At 37.8% G+C, this 14,635-nt stretch overlaps 1 protein-coding gene across 7 annotated transcripts in view; it reads left to right on the top strand.

The window, feature by feature from the left end:
- Window positions 1-14,635, top strand: part of sei (potassium voltage-gated channel seizure) — a 142,754-nt gene that overhangs the window by 21,308 nt on the left and 106,811 nt on the right. For all 7 annotated transcript variants that reach the window (XM_069127684.1, XM_069127682.1, XM_069127683.1 and 4 more), the window contains exon 2: window positions 303-533. In XM_069127684.1, coding sequence (XP_068983785.1) covers window positions 303-533 — 231 coding nt within the window. The remainder of the gene's footprint in view (window positions 1-302; window positions 534-14,635) is intronic.

Below are 14,635 nucleotides of genomic sequence, written 5' to 3' on the forward strand. Positions count from 1 at the left end.
ATAATACTAAATGATACGAAGTCTAATATACTTGAATCTAATTAATTAATACTGCATCAAAATTGATGATTTATATTTCAGCCTCTCGGAAGATTATTTAATTAATATTATAAGCTAAATTAGAAAAGAATAATATTCTCACTGGATGCTGTCAATTGCTATTTTTATATACGTTATAATTCATAGAGTCGGTTAACTTGACCTGTAAGCGAATCATTCATGGGCGGCTACCAGTGAATTCAGACAGACATCGATTAATTCGTAGCATCTGTTAATTAATGTCTTTCTCTTGTTCTTTGCAGATCGAAGTTTTTTAGTGGCCAACGCTCAACAGGGACTATGTCACATAATATATTGCTCGGACGGTTTCTGCCGGCTGACGGGGTTTTCGAGGGCGGAAGTGATGCAGAGGCCAGCGATCTGCGACTTCCTTCATGGGCCAATGACGTCGCCCCATGCGGTCGCAGCCCTCCGCGACGCCCTCGCCGCCGGCGTCGAAAAACATTTCGAGATCCTTTACTACAGGAAAGACGGTGAGTCATCCCACTCGTCAATTTGTTCATAATTAATTATACCGTGGAACTTGATACCTTCTAGCATATCATCGTTCCATCGATGGAATGTATAATACAGTCCTCGATATCGACTTTGTCGTAATTTTTATTCATTTCTCAAAAGAATCGAAAGCTTTCTGATTTAGTAGTTCCTTTGATGTCACTACGAGACCTCGTTCTAGGGATGAATGCTTTTCGTTCTATTTACCAAAGCCATTTTTTATTTATCAGCTCAGCAAGGTAAATAATTCATGCGAATAATTTGATCACTGGCCTTGGAATTTATTCGACGTTACAGATTTTAGAGCATTCCAATGCAAAGAATAATTTTTATTTAAGCTTTCACGATCTGAGCAATATTTAACTCTGTCAGGAATGGAAATTCACCTTGGTATATGTTTTCTGAATTAATAATTAAGAAAGTTAAACAAGTGGAATTAAACGTCTTTATTCGGATAGTTGACGAAGAGTAGAGCAATTATTAGTTACAGTGGTTATAAATACTGATGTTACGATGATACGAGGAAATGAGGAAACGAGTAACGGATTCTTCCTCGAACACGAGAATGAACGTTATAAGATTTCGTGGAGTGCGAGCCAGGAACTTAAGGTGCAAACTGGCAATATTTCCTCAAGTTGAAGCTTCGTAGAAAACGGGATACCGGACATCCTGAATTCCTATCCGGTGTGTCGACTAGTCCCGTCTTGGCAAACCCTATTAACTTCCTACGGACATTGTTTCTTGGATCTGTACTTTTGCCAAGTGTTCTATTAGAAACGTTCTAGCATTTTCTCGATTCTTCGTTACCTGAAATACGAATCGATACTTGCGCTGACCTATCGTGAAAAATCTGACGAAGAACGGAGAGCACAACTAGCTTTATAAATTCGCGAGCTATAGTTCCTAAGAGAAGTTCATATGTTCATTGTATCCAACATCTAACCTGTTTCATTTCAGGTATAATTAATCTCTTGTATTTCTTAGAATTTCAAAGTTACTTTTTAGAAGATGCTAAAATATTATAGTCGATGGAAATTATTTTTCGAAATTATATACTGACTCACAAAAGTTGGTGGTATTGAAATATTAATTCAATGATAGGTTCTGCGTGCTTTAACTTCGCGCTGAGCAGCTGTAAAGTTCCCTTTAAAGTACTTTGCGTCAATCCTGGAAACTTCTTGTTGTCAGTGCTATTAACCGCCTCCCCTACTGACTCACTTCGTAACAATCATTACCGCTATGCTATACCACGTTTTATAACCCATTTCTTTAGCGAACTTTATCAGTTCAATAATTCCTTGTACTAGAATGTATTTCGGACTGTATGTGTGCTGATCGAACACGAAATGCTACCGATTTACGTCGTCTAAATAATGATTAAGGACACTTGTCAATTGAAGTTTCCTTTTTTTCATCGATTACAGGGGACTTGGAATTTTTTCATGCGTTATGTTTGGTAACTAAAATAATTAATTTGAAATTTTGAAATAATTTACTTCCTTACCGAATATCTACAAAAAATTATTTTAGAAAAATACAAGAGATAAGTTTGCTTTGATATCTTTGTGCGGAGGAACTATACCACTTTTTCAGAATCTTGCACATACATCTACGTTCTTAAAAAAAAATTAAGCTTTAAATAATTTGGTGACAAGACTATTTCCAATAGTTTTTAAGTGACAGCCTCTCATTCCTTTGAACGAAACTTTCAATGATTTTACTAGACGGCTTTATCGACAAGAAGTAATTTACATATTTGGCTGATGATTGTGATTTTGTGGACAGGAATCGTAGCACCGGTCTTTTCGCAGGTTGTAAGAACCGTTCCGTTATTTAGAGCGGGAAAATTGAATTTATTCGCGGCTGGATGGTTGGCTGGAACTCGATTTTGCCGTAGTGTCTGACCTTAGGCGCGGCGAGATCAATAGTCACTACTGTATAATTTATCATAGTCGTGGCACGAAGTCTGTTAGGCCATCCGAATGCTCATGGTTCGGTCCCCTCGGACTTGAGATTCCAACTTTCGTATGCTATGAACCTAACCGCATCATTCTCATTTAAAAAAAATTGCTTTTTTCAAATTAGAAATATCCATGTTCCTTGTTTTCCATCTTGCAATGTGACAAGATTTATGCAACCGTCGTGTCATAGAAAATTTTCCAATTTAGTAAAGTGGACTCTGCTTCTTTCAACGGTATTTTTCAAATGGCGATTTATCATCCTTTCCAAAGCAAACTTGTACGTGAAACACATTTCTAAATTTATATTATAAATCTCATAAAAAAAGAACTATTCCTCTTATTTTTTATATACCGGTTGCTTTGCAGAAAGTTGTGCGAGATTGTCAAATTTAAGACATAGGGGTGATTCTGTTATTTTATTAAAATTTCGAAATATCACTCAGTCCATACCAAGAATCTAATTTTGAAAAAAAATGTTCTTCTCCTTTTATTTAAATATCCACGTCTCTTGTATCCAAATTTTTAGAATGTCATTAGATCTGCATAAGTATGTAAGGTAAAATTTCTAATTTAGGAAAATAGACCTGATTCCGTGCTTTCTCATCGATATTTTATGATATATCCCAGCTACCGTTCTACGATACCTGGCAAAGAAGTGGCACGTGAAAGGTCTCGAATTTTTGCGATACAACAACGAGAAAGCAACGCGAAAATAGGATACACACGTAGCCTACGTACGACGTGGCACAAAGGGAAACGAAAGAAAGGTGCTAGCCTGAAAGAGCTGAAAGGCTGAAAGTAGTCTACTCCGACCACCTGCAGCCGCCTCTGGATGGTCTATTATAGTACGTCATGTTTCCACTGAATCTGCAAGTTACACGTTATGGATTTCCACGTTTCATGAAACGAACACCCATTGTTCTCTCTTATTTCGCTCGATGAAAGATCGTCAGAAATATCGATCGCGGGTTATGAAAATCAATCGTTCGTTTGCACAACCTCATCGGAAGATTATATTGACCGCCGCTCTTTGACTCTGTAATGAGGTGAACGATGGTGATGTAGAAAGATGTAGATCTCTCTGACTGTGTTGCAGCGAAGAACATACTTCAGCTAATTACTGTAATCTTTGTATATATTGTTTTATTACAACAAACAGAAGCAACAGAAATATTTTGTACAAATAAAGCTGACACGAATAATTCCTTAATATATCAAGTATCGTCGAAGATGACTTAACAAATTTCTTAATATTGCGAATGTCTTTTTCATTTATCTTTAACAAGAAACATTCGTTGATTCAATTTAGCGCAATTGTTTTTAACAATGAGATTTTTTAATACGTTTAGGCATACTTTGCACCAGATTTTGACAATAGTTGGAATGAGTTCCATCCTGTTGCTTTTTAATTCTCTTTCGTAATTGAAGAATCGATGTCGGTGGAGACTCATAAGAGTCTCTTACCTATTGTTTTAGAAACCCTCTACAGATTTCTCAATGGGATTGAGATTAATACTCTGCGCGTGCCATTTTGGTAGAGAGAATTTGTCTGTTCCGAGCCAATTCTCTGTACTTTCCGCTGTGTATTTAGACTCTCGATCGTGTTAGAATATAGTCATTTCTCGAGGAAACAATAGATTTTCAACTATATCTGTGTCTATATCTATCTGTAAATTGTTCTGCGAAATATCTTTACATGTATATTGATTCGTTAATACATTCTGTTCGATGCAATGATACGATCTTACTTATACAACACGCAACAACAGTGAATCGATGAATATTTTATTGACATTCGCAATTTTAAAAAGTTATTTTAAATTACTTTCAATTATTAATACCGTTACTACATACATATTTATCTTTCTTTGCAACGTAATGCTAATAGCAGTAAACGTGCTTCATAACAAGCAATAAAAACGATGAAAGATGATTTATATTGACGCCGTGGCCTTTTTTATGGGGCTGGAAGGCTGTATTCTGGTGGCGTGAATGAAAAGGTCAAGGGTTACGGGACCAGGAAGTTCCATTCGATCCGATTAAAGATGTTCCTTGGCTGTTTCCTTTTCATTGATGTGGCGGAAATTAATGGCCATCGAGATCGGGGGCTGAAATGCCAAACCTTTATTACGCGGTTTCATGACACGGGGAAGTCTTAAATTAAAGCTTCAAGTAACAACACCGATTGACGCTAACTTCTTGCACTGCATATGGCGTTTTATGCCATTAGAAACTAAACAAAGGCTAAAGCGAATTTCACGGAAATACAACTGAGTTTCCAAGCACTTCTCTTCTTAGTTTACTGTTAATTTCTTTATCGAGATATTTCAATGTATTACGAGATTGCTAAGAAACTTGGCAATTTGCAGGTACTTTCAAGAATTCAGTATTAATAATAATTCAAGAATCAGGAATTTAATAAAAATTACACTTTCGCTAGAAAAATTTAAAGTTACAATTTAAAAATTATATTTATGTCTAGATATTATTATTTCCTTCGATATAAAGGAAGTCCGGGGTAATACAGCACGTGCAATGGTTGTCACTTTGTCTATATTTGTTCCGGACTATCTGACTATTGTGGACGTTTCTGCGGAGTCTCTTCCGGTTCCAACTACTCCCATGGACATTGTTCATCTCAGACCAATGGCGAGGAATAATCTGCTATTCTGTAGGCTTCTCTCGAGCAACGCTATTCGAGGGAACATTATATACTATTATGAGGCTGAGACTCGGAACAATTTCCACCCTTGGAAATATAGTTTTATTATGGGATTTATCTTTGAGAAGGTTCCAGTAACATAATAATTCGTATAGAAAAAAAAAAGAAAAAAATAATTATTTCTTAGATCCTAGAAAAGGTTGCAAGATTGCTAGAGCTTCAGAAAAGATTAAAAAGTTGTTCAAAAAGATATTTCAGAGTATGGAATTTTAGATGGTTTCATACGATGGGATACGACATCGTACTGAATCTTGTAAGGCTTTAGACTAATAATACGCGTTATAAACGCTTAGCGAGTTAATAATTTGAAATGGAAGTTGTAAACGCAGAGTAAGTTAACTAAACCTACAGACGGAAAGGGTTAGAGATGATCTAAGATTGGGTCACACGTTCTATCGTCCTATTAATAATCCAAAGATATCTCCACAGTGGAATTTCACGTAGTAGAAATAGTATTGAATTAATATGATATTTTGTGTTCCTATTTTTCTTGTTTTCGAATTTTCGAAGTAGATAATTCAAATACAGATATGTATATAATACGATGTAAATAAATAATATAATATTTTAGCAAAGCGCTTGAAGAAGGAAGGAATTTTATAAGTAAAGAATTCAAATGTAACGAATGAATTCTCCTTGAATTTTAAGATGGAGAATTCATACACAAATATAGGGCGAAATTTCATCAATTTATTGGAGAAGCGTTTGAGGGGCGATGAAGCCTATAGACCGAATTCTAGGTGACCAAGATCTCGCACGTTCCACCAGACCAGCTAAGGAAGCTATCAAGGATCCTTTAATCAAACATAGGTATAATCACCCGCGTGCAGCCCATGCGGTGAGAGTAGTTTCAAAGTCGGCGTATGATCGATTAATTTTCCATACTCTCGGAATCCGTCAAGGTTGTAGAGCCAGGACACTCAAGGTCAGCCTAGGGAAACTTTACACTCACGCTAATGCATATAGTAGCCGTCCACGATATATCGTGTCGCATTTTCATATCGACAAGTTTGTAAATTTAAACTTCACCTTACGTGAAATTCAAAGCCATTCTAAGATTTCTGGTATGTTGTGATTCTTAGATTGACGAAATTTCAGGATCTTCAAGGACACCTTTTACGTAATTCTAAGAAGATCTTTGTTCCGATTGAAATTCAAATTCATCATGGAAATATTTTCTTGGAGATTTTGAATCGTTTTACAACAATAGAATTCTTCCTTGACATTAGTTTTTACCACTAAAATTCTTTTCTGACATGCCTGTGTCATTTTCATAAAATAGAATTCCTTTTTTCTTTATTCAATATCTGTTCCTAATATGTTCATTTTACTTCTTCATTATCTTCGAATTATCTCTTATTACTAAAATTCTCGCCTGTGACATTTTTATCTTTTTGCTTTCCATTAGGATGTTTTTCTTCGCCATTCTGGCATTCTCGAGGAAAACAATTCAGATTAAAAAGAGCTTTAATCTTCTTTCGATCGAACATCAACAAACATTGCCACGAGACTGTTAGCCGGTGGTTTCTCTCCGAAGAAATCATCGACTGGATGAGTATCGATATCGTTGTTGATCGGCCCCCATCAGCAGATGTGGCTATTTCGCGAGAACCTCCTCGAGAGTGCTCTCTCGCGTTGTTACGCAACCGTGCAGAGCGTGAGGACGGTGTTTGAAGCGGCTAAGAATAGCAGTGCTTGTGTTCCACCCCTTCTCTTGTTCCTGAAACGCCCACCCTCCTCCTTCCATCGTTCGTACCCCCTTTTCGTGTGTCCCCACCAGGTATACAGCGTAGTCAATGACATCACAGAAAGGCGTTCAACCTCCCCCTTCCCTGCACCATTGGCCCACACGGCGTCGGAACGTGACGTCATCACCGACGCTTCTCCTTTTCTCTCCTTTTCACCCTCCTTTCGGAACGTTTCGCCTTCGTTTCGTCTCAGCGTTTTTCCTATCGGTATTTTTATTTCACTGTAGCTACGAAAGGTATTGGCACACATCCCTATTTTTTTTATTAGGTTTTATGCATTCCATCCTCGTAGCATCAAATTTTTATAGTGATACGAGAGTACTATTAAATTATGCAAATATGCTTGGACAACCAGAAGAAGAATCTTTAAAGAGTTGGAGTTATTTCAAAAATATTTTTTAAGATTATGAACGCTTTTCGTTGCGAGGTGACTTTGACCTACGATCTTGTTCAAATTACCAATCACAAGTACATTAGTATAAAACCATCATAATACGTAGTCGATGGAATTTGTATAATTTATGGCACGTATAATTATTTGTATAATTTACAATGAATAATTATTAAATTATATATCGCGTGTGATGAGTCTACTATAATTTTTAATACTGTTATGTAATAAGAATGTTACCTATGGACAAAATTTTATTCGAACTCTCGTTCAACATTCTTCTGCTTTGTTACCTAAACACACGTGATGCAACAGTAAATTCGTGACGTCGTACTCAGGACAGTGACACTCCGAGCGTGTTGGCTTTGCCAAAGCGTTAAGCCTCGTCTCAGAACTGGACTGTCCCGTCGGCGTAGTCTGTCCTCCGAATTTCGAAAGCTTCGCTGGGGAACCGCGGCGCTAAGAGGCCACCTAAGGTACGGGCTTGCAGTCTCTGTAACGACAGCGCGCGGACATTAGCTTCGTGCTCGATCGTTCGTGATTCTCTTACGTTTCTTTCAAATCGTGCTCTCCGAGCGTGTTCTCATTCTGTGAATAACGTTCCGATATACTTTCGAGAACCTATGTCACTGTCTCGTAACTCTACCAAGTCTAAAACGTTCAAACTGTCACATGCTATCAAGTATAATAATAACAATTGAATATCATAATAATAAAAGAAAATATCATTTAGCTGAAGTGAAATTTTTTATATATGAAGAGTGCAAGTGTGGATTATTATCTAGCAATTCATTATTAAATTAATATACGTGAATGATTATAAAGGAAACGATTGAAGAATCGTGGAAATATTATTGGTCGAAGGAATTAGTATCAGAATAGTACGAGAAACGAAACTCTGTCTTTTATTTGTCTTGCACGTGGAAACTCCGATTTCATTGGAACGATATACGCGTGAAGTGGTTAGAGAAAGCAATGAGTTGCGACGTGGAGAGCCCGGAAGAACAGCGAGAATGGATCCCCATGAAATTGTAGGTTAATTTTACTTGCTCCCGTGATTCCTCGCTCCCTCCCTCTTGTTCTGGCACCAAGGCACCGAAGTTCCCTCATTAAGAACGCTATTAGCCTGTGGGAACGAGGGTAGATTTTCATCGCGAGAACCTGAAGCACCTATGATTACCAGAAGTTTTATGAATTTTCGGCTGACCGGGTAACTCGATTGTCGTTCGCTTCCTATAGTGTGATGCTCGTTTTTTTTTCTTGCTTCTGTGAACACGAAAGTGTGAAATAGCGATGATCGCACGACTTAGTAATTCTATAAACGAAGTTAATCACGTCGATCGTATAAAATATTTCAAAGTGAATATTTACTTTCAAAAAATTGCGAACTTGTTTATTCGTGTAGTTACTGGATTATTTTGTTGTTACTAAAACGCGGATATTAAGATTTTGTGCTAGTTTTTATTGCTGGTGATTGAGTCTCAAATGCTAGATTATTTTACTTTTAATAGTAGTTCGTTACGAATGACTGAGTTTCGAATGCTAGAAAATTACTTCATTTTTCGAACAACCTGAGAATATGAATTTTGTATAATTGTTTCTTATCAATGATTGGGTTTCAACCGCTGAAAAATTACATTATTTTTATAATGACACGGGAATGGGAATATTGTGCGATTGCGTATTGTAAGTAACTGAATCCGCAGTGCTAGGAATATATAGAAGAGTTGTGTGTTTTTGACTACGGTTGAGAGAAGAGTGCACAATACTGCACAACCACTCAAACTACTGGTGGACGTGACTGAATGTGTACTGGGAATGTCCGCGTAGTTTTCTTGAACTCAGTGAAAACGACTAGGAGATAGAGGACAAGAGGATGTGTGAGTGTTACGATATATTACGTATAAAAAAAGTACTTGATAATGAGTTAACTTAATGATATTGTTTAAGTTTTATTGATATTGTTTGGTTTGAGTCCTCTTGCATTATATCGCATCGTCCTGAGGTCTTATTTTTGTTCTGGTATGTTTTATATTTTAGAATTATCTTCGACTTATAAATAAATACATGTTATGTAAATTTACACTTTTGTACGCGTAGATGTCTACTTAAACAGAGACTTATTTCACTTGCTAAGCATTATAACTAATTTTTTGCTTTGGATATTTTATACATTTTATATATTTCTTTATATATTTTTATTTCTCATATTATATACATTTTACACTTTTAACTTTCCCATAATCACATAAATATTCACGGTCTAACAATAAAATACTATTCCATATATTCATAAGCATATCTCTGGTGATGGCGTTAGTCCCAGAATTTTTTACAACGGGAGTGACGTCAAACCACCCCTAAAGTTATTTATTTGGGGAGCGTTTCCACGATATTTCATAATGCGAAGAAGCCTGGCCAATTGTCACGTTCCGGTGAAACGCGTTCGAAACTGCTGAACACGACGACGCGACGGAAGGAAACAATTTATACGATAAAAGATCTGACAGTCGCGGAATATTTACGGAAAAGACGAATCGAACAACTTTTCGATTTCGACGAGATTTAGAAAGATTTCTGAAGATGGTGGTGAGGTTAGATGTTTAACCAGAAAAAAGTTTTATCTGGTTAAAGAAGATTCTGCTCGAAGAGAACGAGAAACGGAAAGGTCAGGTTCTTCTCGCAACAAAAGGGTGGTTTCTTTCGTGGAAGGGAAAGGTCGAATTCACGGCAGTTCGTTCGATACAATCCAATCTCTGTTATTCAAAGGGATAGGAAGAATCGTGAAGATAAGAAACATCGGCGGGCAAACGTCCACCTTTCACGATAGATAGACGCGATAGCCCTTCGAGATTGTATGTTTCGCGTTTCAAGGACCTTGAATGTTTTACTTCGAATCTGATATATTTTGTAACCAACCTTGACTTCCCAGAGGCGCGTAATTTTACTTCGATTCTTGTTTCTCGCATAAACTTGAATTTTAAAGTAGACTAAGTGTTTCAAGGATTGGGTGCTTAACAGTCTTGTTATAAATAAGTTTCCGTCCAGATTTTTCTGTTTCATGGAAACAGTCAACATTTACTCTTCTTTCTTTCATTCGTCAACATTCATCGGAATTAGATCCTACAGACCTTCGAATATACAACTTCGTTCCTTTCTCTTAAAATCGAATTTTACACCAGATTTAGTAATTTTCCTATAATTTATCGTTCGTTAAGCTGGCCCTATTTCATGAAAAAGATCCTTAGTAATCTTCCTTTCGTAAGATAATCTTACTAATTTTTCTATAATTTATCTTTTGTTGGTGTGCTTCTATTTCACGAAAAAAAATCCACATTTTCTCTGCCTTCTTTCATTTGAAATAAGAAATACCATTATAACCAAGAATAAAGCATCTTCATCGAAACTAGATCACGTAATCCTTCAAGATCAGCAATGCCTTATTTAAGAAACCTTGGTGGACCTGCTCCTTGATGGAGATACGTTCCCGATTGTACCTTGACATCGCGAAAATAGCTGATTCTTGTTCGTCTTTCATGCTTGCCGATCAACTCCGTCGGATTATAGTCGCGTGCGATTAGGGTCATCCGGAGTAAACCAGGTGAACGTCTCCCTTCCCGTTGCTCCTTTGTGGACGTTTGACATTTTCCTGGGCTGGTCACGTGGCCGTTTTTGGCAAGTATATCGGACGACGGGGTTTCGCGATTCGTAAGCCCGAAAGCACACTTCGGAAAGGGAGCGGACCTCACCAAGAGGGTAGAAGAAGGAAACAGAGGAATAAACGAGGAAGAAGGAGAGAGAGAAAGCGCATGCTATTTCTGTGCATTGCTTGGCCTGCAGCACACGTTGCCACGTCACAGGGGCATTGCACTCGGTGACGTCACGAGGGCACAGCGTCATCGACCAATTGGAGGGAGCCGTTAACCCATTAACCACTCGGCTATTCGTTCCACTGCGGTATCATGACCTCCTCACTATCCACCAATCGTTTTACTAGACATCCAGGACCTCATCGTGCGATAATTTCATAAACTGGTGTGTTTCGCTCTTACGTTATTACATACATCAATCGTTTTAATTGATAGCCAGAGCCTGGAGTATTTAGTAGGTAGTTCGATAAATGGATATTTTTCTTATCGATCTTATCAATTTGGTGCCTATCACGGTTTTAGATGAGGAGTGGTCTTGGAAGAACCTTGGACCCAGTCAACGAGGGAATCGTGGAAATATGGAGCATTTTTTGAAATTGTACTATTTAAATGGGCATAAATACAGGTAGTTACAGATTCAATTATAAATAATTACAAGTTCAGTTTTTAATGGTTACATCATGTTGAAGGGGTTACCAATGGTTGGCATTAGACTTGTCGGTAATGCTATCGGAGTGAATGGTGTGACTAACAGTGCTAGAATTAATTGAAGCATTTAAATTAGAGAAACAGTTGTGCGCAGTTCAAAATTCGCACTCTACTCGAGATATCAAATTTTCATTAAACATAGGAGATATCCGAAGAATTTATGTGTATATTATCGTTAGACCGCGGCTATTTATACAAATTGATATTTTTGTGAATGGAAAAAGATCGAATCTGAATAAGAGATTTATTTTTCCTATTAGGCACTAGACCAACTAATTTACTGTGGATATTTTATATAGTTTTGTATATCATATATATTCTGTATACTTTTAAACACGGTCTACAAGTGCGTATAACGATATATCATACTTTTTCACACTAACGATATATCGTACTTCAACACTCCGAACGACATATCCAAAATTCAAGCAAGCGATGATCCTGAACATTTTCCATAAATTGTCATGATCAAGTGGAAATATTACTATACGATATCGTCAATTGTCAATTTGGTGGATGGTGCACAAGGTCATCGTGCAAGCATGCAGTAGTTGGATCAGGAAGGGCCATGTGTAAATTAGCCGAATTAGAGTGGACTGGATGTATTTCTGGACGCTGGGCGCACCCCGAAGGGGATGCTTATTTATAGTGGCCGCACGGTAGTACGTTGAAGCAATTTTAGAAATTCATTTGGCTATTTCTTCACTACCTCGCGCCATGTATTATCGATGGCTGTTTCATTTTTTCTTTCCATCCAAGTCCCCACAAATTTGCCTCATCTTCCAACCAAATTATGTTTTGTTCTATGTTGTTACAAAATGTTCAAGTTAATTTACACGTTCCAATTTCAAACGTATACTTTCTCGTCGTCCCGAGGATCGAAGAATTTCTTTCGGTTCGTCGGATTCGTTTTTTTCCTCCTGTAACGTGGACAGCAGCTTCTGCTGTTGTCGCGTGGTCTAAAAATATGTATAAAGACGGAACGACCTTCGAGATTCCGTCGAGTATCGCGATTTTGTCGAACAAATCGCGCAGCAAGAAGATTCGTGATCCGTGATGTCGGCTTATCTTCCTCCTCGATGTCCACGAACAAAATTCCATCTCTTGTACCTTTTATTTTTTTATCTCGTGTTGTCGTACAGTTGACAAAGTTGACAAGTAGTGTTTAAATTAGAATTTTCTACGCAGTAACTTTATTTTTCATGTGCCTCTTTTGATGAAGCGCCATAGTATTCTAAACGTGTGTATCGTGAGAACATTAGAAGTATCAATACGAGTTTATTAATGTCCGCTGGTCTTGAAATAGACACGAACCATCGGACTCTTTCACTCTTTGGGGCGCAGTCATCACAAAACAGTTACACACTCAGCCACCGTTACGCTACTGTTCATCATAAAGCCTCGATATGCGAATTTATTACTAGCTTCGTCACTTTAAAATTCTACGGTAGAACTAGCGAGCCCGTGAGAATGACGGATTTCAGATTTTCTTTTTCAACAGTCACTTAAAACATACAGTTGATTTCTGTCAAAGTTAATATTGATTTTTACCTAATTCTAGATAAGGTTATATAGACAAATTTATTTTCATTCATATCATTTGAATTGACTCACATATACATATATAGAACATTTAAATACGTATTACAGACCGGTAGATTCAGTGTTAATATTTCTCCCAGTCATTCCAAGGTAAAATAGAAATTTAAAGGCCTTCCAGTGTCTCCCCGTAATAACCATTTCTATAAAACCGAGGGTTTATCGAAAGCCAGGAGCTTTTAAAAAAATCGATCGACCAAGTGTTTTATCCAGCGGAGGGATTATTGGTACTTTTTTCCAAGGGAAGACGATGCAGGCTCCGCTGAAAGAGCATCGTCTGTGTCTCTCCTATGCTTTGCCTCATTCTCTCGACAAGGACGTTGCGCTGAATGAATGCAGCGTGCGTTCACCCTTGTTGCTTGCGCATCCCTTTCTCATTTCTCAGCCCTATCTTTGCCTTTCTCTCTATTTTTTTGCCACTTCTTTTTACTTCTGCTTTCGTAGAAACAGGTCTCGACTCATCCACAGCGTCCTTCTCCGTCTCGTCGCTGGTTTAAAAGCCGTGGAACCACGAGGACCTAACGAGACCCCCGGACTACTCGACCGAAACAAAGCAAGTGTTCTTAGCATTGGTCGCCTAATGGCACGTGATCCTTTAAACCGCATCTTGAATTTTCATGAAGAAAAATCGTTGGCACACCGCCATTTATTCCGCGACTTCCTATGCGCGGACTCGACGCGGAGGGAAGTGACGAGGAGGAGCGTTCGTTTCACGGTAAGCCGTGAAAACGAACGTTTCACGCCGTCAAACGAAGCCTTTTCTCCCAACCATCTCTCTCTCTCTCTCTCCTCTCTCTCTCATTCTCTCACTCTCTCTTGTTTACACAGGCTGACGTTTCAATTAAGTCGGAGTACCACTGGAATTTTCACTGGTTACTTGTTCCCCCTTCGACTTCTTTTCAGGTTCAATTTCTGGAATCAAGAAGGCGAACAAACAGAGCTACTCTTATGGTTCCTTACTGTCTTTTTCGGTTTCTTATATTGCTTCCTTCTTTCTTTTTGTGAGAGCTTCTACGGATGATGTTGAATTTAATAGTAGAATTTGTTTAACATTCAGTGAGTTGTTTCCTTCTTTTTTTGTTCCTGCTTTGAAGCGACCTGGAACTTGAGCAAGCAAAAAGTAATGAACACGGAACAAAGCAAGTATCCTCGTCACCTCGTCACCTCGTGTAAGCGTACTTCATTCATTATAATTAAAGTTGTCATAAAGAAGTTCGTCCCTTCGTCTGTTTATAGCTTAACGAGGTGTATTCTTCAATCAGTTGATAGTTATTTATTTGTATTTTGGGTTGAATGAACAA

Source organism: Bombus flavifrons, chromosome 14, assembly GCF_040668555.2.
Source record: "Bombus flavifrons isolate JBK064 chromosome 14, iyBomFlav1_principal, whole genome shotgun sequence".
Lineage (NCBI taxonomy): Eukaryota > Metazoa > Arthropoda > Insecta > Hymenoptera > Apidae > Bombus > Bombus flavifrons.